At 44.5% G+C, this 13,044-nt stretch overlaps 1 protein-coding gene across 2 annotated transcripts in view; it reads left to right on the top strand.

Moving 5' to 3' along the window:
- Positions 1–11,320, top strand: part of GAB2 (GRB2 associated binding protein 2) — a 237,040-nt gene extending 225,720 nt beyond the window's left edge. For both annotated transcript variants that reach the window (XM_073612818.1, XM_073612819.1), the window contains exon 10: positions 315–11,320. In XM_073612818.1, coding sequence (XP_073468919.1) covers positions 315–458 — 144 coding nt within the window. In that variant the 3' untranslated portion in view covers positions 459–11,320. The remainder of the gene's footprint in view (positions 1–314) is intronic.
- Positions 11,321–13,044: the final 1,724 nt, after the last annotated feature.

The raw sequence follows: 13,044 nt of genomic DNA, 5'->3' as shown, positions 1-13,044 counted from the left end.
TTTTTTTTTTTTTTTCAAAATTGTTGCTCTTTTTTTGTTTATAGCGCAAAAAAATAAAAACCACAGAGGCGATCAAATACCACCAAAAGAAAGCTCTATCTATGGGAAAAAAAGGACGTTAATTTTATTTGGGTGCAACGTCGCACGGCCGCGCAATTGTCAGTTACAGCGACGCAGTGCCAAATCGCCAAAAAAGTGCTCTGGTCAGGAAGGGGGTAAAATCCTCGGGGGCTGAAGTGGTTAATACTGTTTTAGTGTTTTATGACACTTGGTTTTACAGCAAAGAAATCTGACAGTATTTGTATTGCTTTCAGCCATCAACATCTTCTGTAGCCTCGGACGAGAAGGTGGACTATGTCCAGGTGGACAAGGAGAAGACCCAAGCCTTGCAGAATACCATGCAGGAGTGGACAGATGTGCGCCAGTCCTCCGAGCCCACCAAGAGTGGGAAGCAATGATGAGGCCCCTCTCTGGAGATGGAACTGAGTGTTAAACATGAGCCTCCAGTCTGGCGTTCTATACGGCAACCACAGTGGAGACGTTCATTGCTCCTCCTTTGTTAGCTAGTCTGCCTTTACCCCATAGAATGAAATCCTAGCAGTGCATTGCAGATGACCGTCCAATTGGTCCAGAGAGGCAGCAGCTGGACGCACAAAGCTCTATTCGAACACTTTACTGAGAATATTGCTTCAGTCTGAATATTTATCACATCAATGGACTACAGATTTTATCTGGACATCTGAAGCTGCATTAGAGATTTTGTAGCCCCTGATCATGTGTTTGGTTTTAAAGAGCGCTCATGACCATAAAGAAACAGAAGCAGCCAATTTAGAACGTGTCCGGCCTTTCTGTTTACAAAGTTATATTGACATCACTGAACACCCTACCATAGGTGATGTCACTGGTCTCCAGTAAATGGAAAGGCTACATTCTCAGTGATGTCACTGGTCTCCAGTAAATGGAAAGGCTGCATTCTCAGTGATGTCACTGGTCTCTAGTGAATGGATAGGCCGCATTCACAGTGATGTCACTGGTCTCTAGTGAATGGATAGACTACATTCTCAGTGATGTCACTGGTCTCTAGTGAATGGATAGGCCGCATTCTCAGTGATGTCACCTGTCTGTAGTGAATGGATAGGCTGCATTCTCAGTGATGTCACTGGTCTCTAGTGAATGGATTGGTTGCTTGCTTAATGATGTCACTGGTTTGTAGTAAAGGGATAGGCTGCATTCTCAGTGATGTCACTGGTCTCTAGTGAATTAATTGGTTGCATTCTCAGTGATGTCACTGGTCTTTAGTGAATGGATAGGCTGCTTTCTTAATGATGTCACTGGTTTGTAGTAAATTGATAGGCTGCATTCTCAGTGATGTCACTGGCCTCTAGTGAATGGATAGGTTGCATTCTCAGTGATGTCACTGGTCTCTAGTAAAGGGATAGGCTACATTCTCAGTGGTGTCACTGGTATGTAGTAAAGTGATAGGCTGCATTCTCAGTGAAGTCACTGGTCTCTAGTGAATGGATAGGCTACTTTCTTAGTGATGTCACTGGTCTCTAGTGAATGGATAGGCTACTTTCTCAGTGATGTCACTGGTCTGTAGTAAAGGGATAGGCTGCTTTCTCAGTGATGTCACCGGTCTCTAGTGAATGGATTGGCTGCATTCTCAATGATATCACTGGTCTCTGTTGATAGGTTAGGCTGCCCTTATAAAGTGAACTATTGGAGGCACAGTTTCTTCCTGGATAATTTTACGTGACCTCTGAGCCGACATGTAACCTTAAGACTCACACTACTACTCTAAACTCTTAGAAACATTTGATTACTTCAGAAAAAGAGTAAAAAACCAATCAATCGCTTTCACAATTTAGACGTGCCTTTAGTTGTACCACCTAATACCTAATTCAAAAAATATGTGCCGGAACGTAAAAAAAAAAAAAATTAAAAAATAACACGCTGTAACTCTTAGCAACCAATCAGGCTGCAGCTATTCATTTCCAGGCACAGTTAAAGAATGCCTGGAGTAAGCTCTGCATCGTTTTCTATTTTACTGTTCATAATGATGTCTCACCATGTTGTTGGGTGTCCCTTTTTACGAAGAGAAAACAATATATACAGCAGAAGGTAGATCTGGTCAGGTCACCCATTGACACTCACATGGCTCCAATGTTAAATCTTGTCTACAGAAAGAATATTTTCCACTTGAAATGAGAGACCCCCCCTAATGACGTCCATATCCCGGGATCGCATAGAGCAGCCCATGGCCTGTGTGTACCTCCTATAGATGTCCCACTGGGGATCTACTCTTAAAACTGGCCACAGTTTAAAGTGACACTAAACTCTGTTTAAAAAAAAAAAAATGTAACTTTTACAAACTCTTTTTTTTTGCTGCTGTGAATCTGACTTCCTGTTAGAGGGTGACTACGTCCATTCTCTATGGTCCCCAATGTACATGGGAATGTAGTCATCCTCTCTTGCTTGCTCCTGAGATGAACTACAGACCATGGGATTTGCAGTGTGCACAGAGCGGTGCACATGACCGCAACTACAATTACAGGGCCATTATGATGTGTATGGATTAGAGCTGCACGATTAATCGTCAAGAATCCTTATTGCGACTTTTTCCCCCGTTGCGATCTTGACAAAAGTGTTTCACGATTCTGTCTATGCAAATAATTCTCTCTGCTCTTCTGAAGCCACAGCCGTCAAAAGAAAGAAAGAAAAAAAAAAACGGGGCAGTCTGCCAAGGATCACAACATTCTTTAGCAGTGGAACTTAAGTATAAACAATATAACAATTTGTCAAAGGAATAGACTTCAGTGTGTAAATGAGGAAAGTTTAACCACTTAAACACTAAACCTTTTTCTGACATTTGTTGGTTTCAAATTAAAATCTTTTTTTTTTGCTAGAAAATTACTTAGAACCCCCAAACATTATATATATATATATATATATATATATATATATATATATATATATATTAGTAGAGACCCTAGAGGATAAAATGGTGGTCGTTGCAATATTTTATGTCACGCTGTATTTGCGCAGCGGTCTTTCAAATGCAATTTTTTTTTTTGGAAAAAATGACTATTAATTAAAAAAATAAATAAAAAACTAACCAGTAAAGTTAGCCCAATTTTTTTTTGTATAAGGTGATAGATTTTACGTCGCAAGAATCGTGAGAGAATCGTGATCTTTATATTCTAAGCAAAAATAAATAAAAAAATTGTGATTCTCATTTTGGCCAGAATCGTGCAGCTCTAGTATGGATTCATTTTGGAGAATAAGGATATTGTTTAGTGCTAGTAGTGTTCAATTTCTATCCAGTGAGGTAGAACCTCGCACTACACAGTTGTTGGTAGACTGTACAATCGGCAGAATTTCAGTCAAAGAAAATAAAAGCCCATTGAAACATAAAATAAACAGAAGCTTTTTGTTGCAATACGCATCTTCCGCCAATGGTTGTCCCCTGCAGTACTTCTTTTTCACCACTGGATGTCCTCAGTCTTTTGGGTTAAGTGACAGCCAGCATCATTCAACCCCTTTTCCTCTAAGTCCAAGCTAGTGGGTTATGAACCTGTGACTGGAGAGGGAAAGAAAGAAAAAAGTATAGTGCTGGGCTCATCTCTCTGCTCTTCCCTCCTATCAGCTTGTTCCTCATTAGTCCCTGATTGGCTCCTTGTGCTTCTCCTCCAGTTCTGAGCTTTGCTGTACAGGGGCTGCAAGAGGTTGATACCAGGTCAAAATTAGGTTATATTAGGTAAAAACTGAATTCAGAACTGCATGCGTTTGTTTGTTCTGTATCTGCCCGAAGTTCGGCTTTAAAACGGAAGTAAACCCATCGTTTTAAAAAACAGTTACATTTCTGGCAAGTTCCAGGAATGTGACTGTCACATTGGTTGTTCTCATAACCAAATTGTCAAACCATCCAATGGCTGGTGTCATAACTGATCACATGTGCAGCATTATGGCAGTTGAAGATTAAACAGAGGCCAAGATGGCCGCTTCCTTGGTTGAAAACAATAGGAGGGTTTGCTTCCACTTTTAAGGTCATAGAAGGTCTATTGATCTCCAAGCAGCTCCCATTGGACCAGGTGTGCCAACAATATGAGCTTGTAATAAATAATACAAATCAGTCTCAGGATAGAATTAAATACATCTTCTGCAGCGGAAGGAAGCTGGTGAGGAGGAGCGGCTTGGCTATTTATGGATGGATCGATCTCTTCAAATACCTCCTGCCTGATAAGAGGAGCCGTGTAGCAGGAGCGTAGGAGGAGCGGCCCAGCTGCATATGGATGATTCGATCTCTCCATATACCTCCTGCAGCCGCTGAAAGCCTGCTCCTCCTCCTCTCCTCTCCCTCCCGCAGGAATTCAGCGGCTGCCGGAAGTATATGGAGAGATCGAATCATCCATATGCAGCTGGGCCGCTCCTCCTTTCCAGGCACACAGGGGGGGGAGCAGGGGCTACGCTCCTACTACACAACTCCTCTTACCAGGCAGGAGCCACTGACAGACAGGAAGGTGGGGGCGGAGCTGTCCTACACTGGAGCCGGAGGTGGGGGGCAGAGCTGTGGGGAGCTGGGAATCCGGAACTCCAAGCTTTGATACGCGGGATGGTCTCGCGGAATCCGGGACGGTTGTGAGGTATGCATGGATCCACTTCCAGAAATCTGTGGGTGAGACTAAAAAGCTCCTTTAAAGTGTGATTTATACTGAGAAGCCCCCATTTGAATATCAATGGCCTAGCTAGCAGTAGTTGTGGTGTAGTACAGCAATTACCATGGGAAATCCCATTGCTGTGGTTCTCAGTAACTAGTGCAATCAACCATCCCCACCCAGAATTCCTCTAGAGCAGGGGTCTCCAAGCTTCTAAACAAAGGACCGGTTTACTGCCTTCCGAATGTTAGGTGGGGCTGGAGTGGCCAGCAAAGGTAGAAAATGCACCAGCATCAGTGGGAGGAAAAAAATTACATAGTGCCTGTAGTCAGTAGAAGGTGGAATAGTGCCCCATCATTGGTAATAGTGGGAGGAATAGTGCCCCATCATTGGTATTAGTGGAAGGAATAGTGCTCCATCATTGGTATTAGTGGGAGGAATAGTGCTCCATCATTGGTATTAGTGGGAGGAATAGTGCTCCATCATTGGTATTAGTGGGAGGAATAGTGCCTAATTGTTTATATCAGTGGTAGGAATTATGCCCCATTGCTGGTGTCAGTGGGAGGAATAGTGCCCCATCGTTGGTGTCAATGGAAGGAAAAATGCCCTATTGTTGGTGTCAGTAAGAGGAATGGGGGCCCCTTGTTGGTGTCAGTGAGAGGAATAGTGTCCTGAGGGCTGGATAAAGGCAATTGAAGGGCCACAGTTCGCTTTACAAAGAGTTTTAATGATTTTTCACATTTTTACAATAAACAGCAAATAAAGGCTCATTAAAACTGCAGTGTCTTAGCTGCACATATCAGGATGAACAAAATTGTTACCTAGGTATGCATAGGGAGATAAGAACCAAAGAGAACAGTGCAGTGCAATAGTCAATGATGGATTCTCTTTGCCATTTATAGGCAACACCTTAATATGTGGCATAGAGAGAAGAAAAAAAAAGGGGGTGGGGGAGAGGAACGAAAAAAGAGAAAAAATCTGGAAGAGTAGAGTGTGAGAATAGCGTGCAGGAGGAGCAGCAGGCAAAAAGGAGCCTGGGAGCAAAGGAGAGGGTGGGGGGGACTGGCTCTTCCACTTGGTCAAGCCAGGTCACAATATTGCCGATCCTCCGGGTACGGTCATTCTGAAAGCAAAATCCTGTCTTTGTTCACTTGGGACTTGCATGCAATTCATGAATCCCAAACTTTCAGAAATTTGGGATGGGTTTCCTCCAGAATGGAGGTGAGCTTCTCATGCACCATTGTGCCCATGAGCCTGAGTCATGCTTTTGTGAAATTGAGGAACGGTTGTTTCTATTCTCTAGCCAGGGAAAGGACCGCAGTTTGGATTAGTTATTATCAGAGGTTCTCTGAAACCTGAAATTTATTTCAAGGGTTCCTTTGGGGTAAATAGGTTGAGTTAGTTGGTAACTGAACCCATAAATGATTACCATGATAAGATTAGACTATGCATCTAGAGATATTCAGTGTTCTACCACACTTTGTGTTACCACCACATAAAAGTCTCACCTGACTTCCGCTGGTTCTGTTGTCCAGCGAAGGCAACATAATTCATTATTGGTGGCTCTTTAGAGGAAGCTCCAGGTAGAACCCTAGTGTAGAGTTTAAAACATGAATATGGCACGTTCTGCCAACATAGACCATGGAGCCACGGTTTTCTTTAATAAATATATCTGAAACTGAACTGGTACTCACCCATTCGCAGAATCCCCTGCTGGCAATGGCTTCCAGGTCCAAGGGTGCAGCACAAGATCATTTGTCTCCTGTGGCTACCACAACCTGGCCAGCACAGACCCTGCAGCCCACTGGTATAGTCTTACTACCCAAACATACCATGGCCACAGCACATGCTCCAAGTGATGTCAGTGTTGTTCTTCAGGGACCGGTTGCCTTTGTGCTAAAGCTAGCACAAACACTTTAGGTGGGAGAGGGGTTTCCAAAAGAACCCAAATTTTCCTTCATTCCTCAAGGAGCACTCTAAAGTTTAGAAGAAAACCTCAGCTCACCAATCCTTAGATGTGGTGGCTGCTTTGGCTTTCTTTTCTCAAGTTTTTTTTTTTTTTACCTGCTGATCTTGTGAATAACACACTTCCTGCCCCTGGGTGACTACACTCACAACTGCACTGTATCTATGGAAGGAGCCATGATTACCACCTAACCTGGACTTCAAACATGTCTGTCCTTGTTCATCCCCATCACACGGGGAATGGGGAGATTGGTGGTTGACAGAAGGAAGATAGACCTTGTTTTTGCTTTCAATTCATCTCACAGGTAGCAACAAGGACACTCAATTTCTGGCAGGATCAACACATATTTTCTGTACTTGCTGAAAATTTGCCTGAAAATGTCAAGATCCTACTTCGATTCCCCAGAAGTTTGTGTAGTTTAACAGCTTTCCCCTAGTGGTAATGGAACGTGTGCAGTAAAAAAAAAAAAAAAAAGACTTCTGTTGTTCTGCTTTCTTGGTCATCGCCCCACCCCCAGCCTGAATGAGTGTTACTTCAATGGTGAGGAGATCTCTGTGCCCCCCCCTCCTGTAAGCAACGTAGCAGTGTTAGAGTGACAACATGGTGCAGTACAGAAGAGCTTGCTTCACCTTAAACCTCAAGCTGGTTCCTTATGAACCAGCCGAAATTGAAACAGTGGGTTACCCTATTAGCACCACTCCACCCTACATTCTTCATTTTAAAAAAATTGAAGGAGCTGGATGGAAATCTGTCGGACAAATCCTGGACTGGACTGCCCTGATATAAAATAATAGCTTTGTCAATGTTTATACCAATGCGCCCTCTAAAGCAGAGTTATACTCATATATTAACATACGGCTATGCTAAATTCAAAGGTCAGCTAGTCTGGAGGGAGCTGCTAAATAACAAGAAAAGAAGGACTGAAATACAACCTTGCCTGGGGAAAATGCTGCTGCAAACTCTTCCTAGTACTGCTCACCTGACCAAACGTTCTGACCTTTGTGCAGGGTTCTGGGGTGCGTTACACACACAGTGCAGTGTTCATGGTGTTGGGGGAGACCAGCTAGCCTGAATGCTGTGATCTTCATAGCAGGGGGTGCCCATGATGATTCGGTCACCCGACCCCTGCTCATGGAGACCAAAGCCTTGTCTTTAAATGAGCAGCACTGGAGGGAGAGAAAAGCAGCATTTTCTCCTTGCAGCTATTTTGGTTCCCCCTTTAGTCCCCCCTTATACCTACCTGAGCCCAATCTTGATCCAGTGATGTGCACGAGAACAGCGTCTCTCTCTGCTCTCTCCCTCCTCACAGGACAGATTGATAGCAGCATTGGCTACCGCTCCTGTCAATCAAATCCTATGACAAGGGAGTGAGGGGTGGGGCCGAGCCCCGCTTTGTCAATAGGAGCAGGCCCACACGAGTGCCCCCATAGGGAGCAGTAGGAAACGGCTTTCTATGGGGGCACTCGGCAGGGAGGAGGAGCCAGGAGCTCTGGCAGGGGACCCCAGAAGAGGAGGATCGAGGCTGCTCTGTGCAAAGGCATTGCACAGAGCAGGTAAGTATAACATGTTTATTATTTCATTTAAAAAAGGAGGCTTTAATATCCCTTTAAATCTTCAGTTTCCCCGTATTTAATATGGTGCAAGTACAGAAAAATAAACCGTGATCTGCCAGAAATCCAGTGAACTCTTAGGCCCCGTTTAGATATCGCATAGCGGGAAGAGTGCTCCCGCTTGCAATTCTGAAAATGCGATGTACGCGCTTTTTATGTGTGTCACGCATAGGGCAGCCCATTAGCTTCATGAGCGTTTGTCGCCCCAAAAGAAGCCCCTGCTCCTTGCTTGGGCGTCAATCGATTTTTAGATGCCCATTTTGCTGCGATCGCCTACACACGATTCTGTTGTGAGGCAAAAATCGCACTGCGCTTGTTCATTGCACGTTTTGCTGCGATTTGGCAGCATTTTCAGCTCACTACAGATTTAGGCCCCCCGTTCCCATTAGGCGATTTGGAGCCGCAGGAATAATCACGGCAATTCTGCCCACTGACTCCAAATCGGAGAACGGGGGGGCCTTAATCTGTAGTGAGCTGAAAATGCTGCATGAGACTGGACTACAACCCCACCCGCCCATGAGGAGGAGGTGTTCTGTAGTTTCGGCCAGGAGTACTCAGGCAGGGCTGACACCACTGCTTGTGATATCAGTGTAGCAGGGCGTGCTCAGCTTAAAATACACCCGGCAGACATCCACCTAAAGGGCTTGCTTTAACACACATGTTGGAAACGCGTTACGTGTGCGCATTGCAAAACTTCATTTATTTTAAACGGGCTGCAAGTCACCGATGCCGTATGCCGCACGTAGCCTAGCGCACCGCAGCGGACACACTGTTCACATCTGTGTGCTGTGGTGCTTTATCAATGCCTGCGTGCGTTGCTGGCACTATGTAGAATAAATCACAGTGCAGCTCTGTACATGCGTCGCTGTGCATTTGCTGTAACACATAGTAAAATGCAAAGTGCGCTAAGGCGTTAACGGGTCCTAAAGATGACTTTTTTTTTCTTTTTGGCGTCTTGCAGTGGGAATAGTGCCTGTTCTCATTGCAGCGCTGCACTGCTTTGGGAGACTTTTAGTCAATGGCAGCACATAACATGCATTTTGATGCGTGGGCAACTGATATGAACAAGCCGTGGGCCAATGGCTGGTATCCCTAGCCGCTCCAAAATGTAAATTTAAAAACTGTCACGTCAGAAAAACGCATGTTGACGCATGACAATGCCTCTGCCAAGGACTACAAAAAACACACCTATACGCACAGGCGTTGATCTTAAAGGGCCTTAGTCTATTCTATACAAGTCATGAACATATTAATGGATTTAAAGTGACACTAAAGGATTGTTTTTTTTTTTTTTTAAATAACAAACATGTCATACTTACCTCCACTGTGCAGCTCGTTTTGCACAGAGTGGCCCCGAACATCCATTTCTGGGGTCCCTCAGCGGCTCTTGCGGCTCCTCCCCGCATTACATAACCCCCTTGGAGAAACGCTTTACCGAGGGGGTTGCCTTACAGGCGCACTCCCGTGTCCAGCATTTGTCGTCCATAGAGGCTGAATGCAGGACTCGGCCCCGCCCCCCCGGCACGTGCGTCATTGGATTTGATTGACAGCAGCGGGAGCCAATGGCTGCGCTGCTATCAATCTATCCAATAAAGAGCCAGGAGCCCGTGGAGAGAGGGACGGCAGGGACGCGCCAATGGAAATTCGGGGCTCAGGTAAGTAAAACGGGGGGGGGGGCTGGGGGGCCGGTGGCTGCAAGGTGTTTTTTCACCTTAATGCATAGGATGCATTAAATTGAAAAACAAACATGAGGCTTTACAACCCCTTTAAGTCAGGGCCATCTTTAATATTGATTGGACCCTGGGCAAACATTTTCTTGGGCCCCCCCGGACAGAATCCACTTATTAACTAATTGAGGGCTCAAGAGGCCCCTAAACAGTGACTGGGCCCAGGACAGATGCCCCTTACGCCCTGTGTTAAAAACGGCCCTGATTTCAGTAGCATATCAGGAATCTATTTTAGTAGTGAGCTTCCCCGCACCTGCTGAAAGCTGAAAAATGGGCATGTAGTGCCTGCTCTGCAAGCTGATGGACAAGAAGGGGGGGTACTTAAAGAAGAATTTTAGTCCCCTTTAGCTTTGGCTCCTCCCCCTCCTAAGTCATCGTCTTTGTTACCCTGGCACGTGCACAGATGTGCCCGCGGGGCTTCAGGTCCCGTCAGAGCCGTGGCCGCCCATCTGCCCATGTGCGTGGGGAGGGTTTCGCAACATACACTTAGCTGTGCAGAAAAAAAGTAGGACACCTCTGTGTCCAGATCTGCAGATTTTACGTATGAGCGCGCCTAAAACGCGCACGCGCATAAATATGTAGCCATGCCTTTGAATGAAAGAAGGATTGTACACGTCTAAACGCTGTATGCATCTAAAAATGTTTAAACGCGAGTACTTTAGATATGTGCTTTCTGCAGGTACTTCTGCCAGCAAGAACCTGCGTTCATGCAATACGTCCAATGTTCCGTGTAAATGGACCCTTAGGGTGAAAGTCCACTTTAGGGTGGCTTACAGGAAAGGGGAAGACCCAGGATGGGTGCCACCAGAGCGGCAACGTTCAATAGTAGAACAGGTAGGGGGGCGGAGCAGTGGCACAAAGTCCTCTGAGATGTCCTGATCAGACAGCTAACATGCATATTTCACACAGATTTTTGGTAGGTATACGCGTTCAACTCTGTAGGTATTTAGTCGATTGACTGGAGTTGCCCTTTAACCTTTTAACTGCCAAAATTAACCCGTGACCCACTTTGTGGGCTTATTTAATCCCCCCCTCCCCTCCTTCCTGTAATCAACAAACGTCATTGGTATTGAGACACTTTTCCGACACTCATAGTATTTTTACCCCCCCCTCCACGAGCAATGTTGTTACAACACGGAATGTATATCTTGTAATATTAACAGACCTGTGTTTTCTAATTCCTGAAGTAACCGCATAAATTATTAATTTATTTGTCTCTTTTTTTATTGCTTTGACCATTTTTTATTTTTATTTTTTTAATTTAAACACTCTGTAGATCTTTTGTCATTTTTTTAACATAGAATTTATGTTCAGTATAATTTTTTTTTTTCTGATGTCAATAAACATGGTACATATTGAAAATGCATCATTGTCTTTATTGCTTTGTGTGTGCGCAATACATCAAGGGGAACCAGAAGGGAGTCTATTTATAAAAACCATTGGTTGGGCGAATGTCACACACATTCGTGTGGGCTGCAAGAATTTTAACTATAATTTCTGTAATAGATTAATTCGTATGAAGCTTGCTCCATCTAGTGGCCAAAATGTGGTATAGTTTTTATGAGATTCCTCGGTGTGGAAATATACCACATTTGTGGCCACTAGGTGGCGCTGGCAATCATAAGAATTATTCTATTACAGAAATTGCTGTCTAAATTCATGAAGCCTGCATGAATGTATGTTTATTGTTACACACAACACCCATCCAACACCAACTGGCCATAATCAAAGCAAAAAGTGAAAAATAAAAAGCAACGCAAAAACCAAACCAGCAACTTAACTATAATACACTATGTACAAATGGATGGAAGTTCACATAAACAGAGCATGATCAGCACTGGGACTGGGAAAAAGGGGAGCAGAGATGGAGTGACAGGATACAGGGTACTGGATGCAAGGTACAGGATCGGGCAGGGAAGTGGCTCACAGGCTGAACACTGAGGCACAGATAAAAGTTAAGGAAGGGATTATATACTTTTCCAGCAGCCAGCATCAGTTAGTTTAATTACTGGAATCTGCTGGCTGCTTCGGGACACCTGCTGGTGGCCACCAGAACTGCACTCTGTGTAGGTTGGACTTGAAGTGTTGACTGTCACTACTGAAGGGTCATTGAGTGTTTGAGTGACAGTTACAGGACAGACCACTATTAAGGATTGCAGGAGAACTCAGTTAAAATCCAGCTTTAATTCTGTTACAGTGTTTGGCAGAAAAAGTAATACTTATTAGTTTCACCCTCTGTTTTGCTAGGACATGGCGCAACCCCGATCTCTGTAAAGAGGTGTGTCCGCGCCTCTTTAATCATGTGATTGGCTGTGTCCAATCACAGCCGGCCACATGTAAACACGGAGATGCCAGTAATCGGCGCTCCTCGCCTCACACTGACAGAGTGTGTGGCGAAGAGAGCCAATCAGCGGCATCTCCTCGCACGGGACAACAAAACATGTAATCAGGGCACTGATCATCAGTGCCCTGATTACATTATAGCGCCAACAGTGTCACCAATCAGTGCCAGCAATCAGTGCCAGAAATCAGTGCCTACCATTGCCCACAAGTGCCACCAATCAGTGCCCATTAGTGATGCCAGTCAGTGCTGGATATCAGTGCTGCCTATCACTGCTGTCCATCAATGTCCATCACTGCTGTCCATCAATGCCCATCAGTGTCGCCCATCAGTGCCATCTATACGTGCCACCTATTGGTGCCCATCAGTGCCGCCTATCAGTGCTCATCAGTGCCACATATTATTGCCACCTAATTAGTGCCCATAAGTGCCACCTCCTCAATGCCCACCATTTCAGCCTATCAGTGTCCATCAGTGAAGGAGAAAAATTACTTATTTACAAAATTTACTGACAGAAATAAAGTAAAAAAAATGTTTTTGTTTTTTCAAAATTTTTGGTGCTTTTTTTATTTTTTTCAGTCAGAATAAAAAACCCAGCAGTGATTAAATACCACCCAAAAAAGCTCTATTTGTGTGAAGAAAATTATTAAAATTTAATTTGGGTACAGTGTAGCATGACCGTGCAATTGTCATTCAAAGTGCGACAGCGCTGAAAGCTGAAAAATGGCCTGGGCAGGAAGGGGGT

This window comes from Aquarana catesbeiana, linkage group LG02 (assembly GCF_042186555.1).
Source record: "Aquarana catesbeiana isolate 2022-GZ linkage group LG02, ASM4218655v1, whole genome shotgun sequence".
In the NCBI taxonomy this organism is placed as follows: domain Eukaryota; kingdom Metazoa; phylum Chordata; class Amphibia; order Anura; family Ranidae; genus Aquarana; species Aquarana catesbeiana.
The sequence above is the reverse complement of the archived record's forward strand: the minus strand, read 5'-3'. Positions and strand labels throughout refer to the sequence as shown.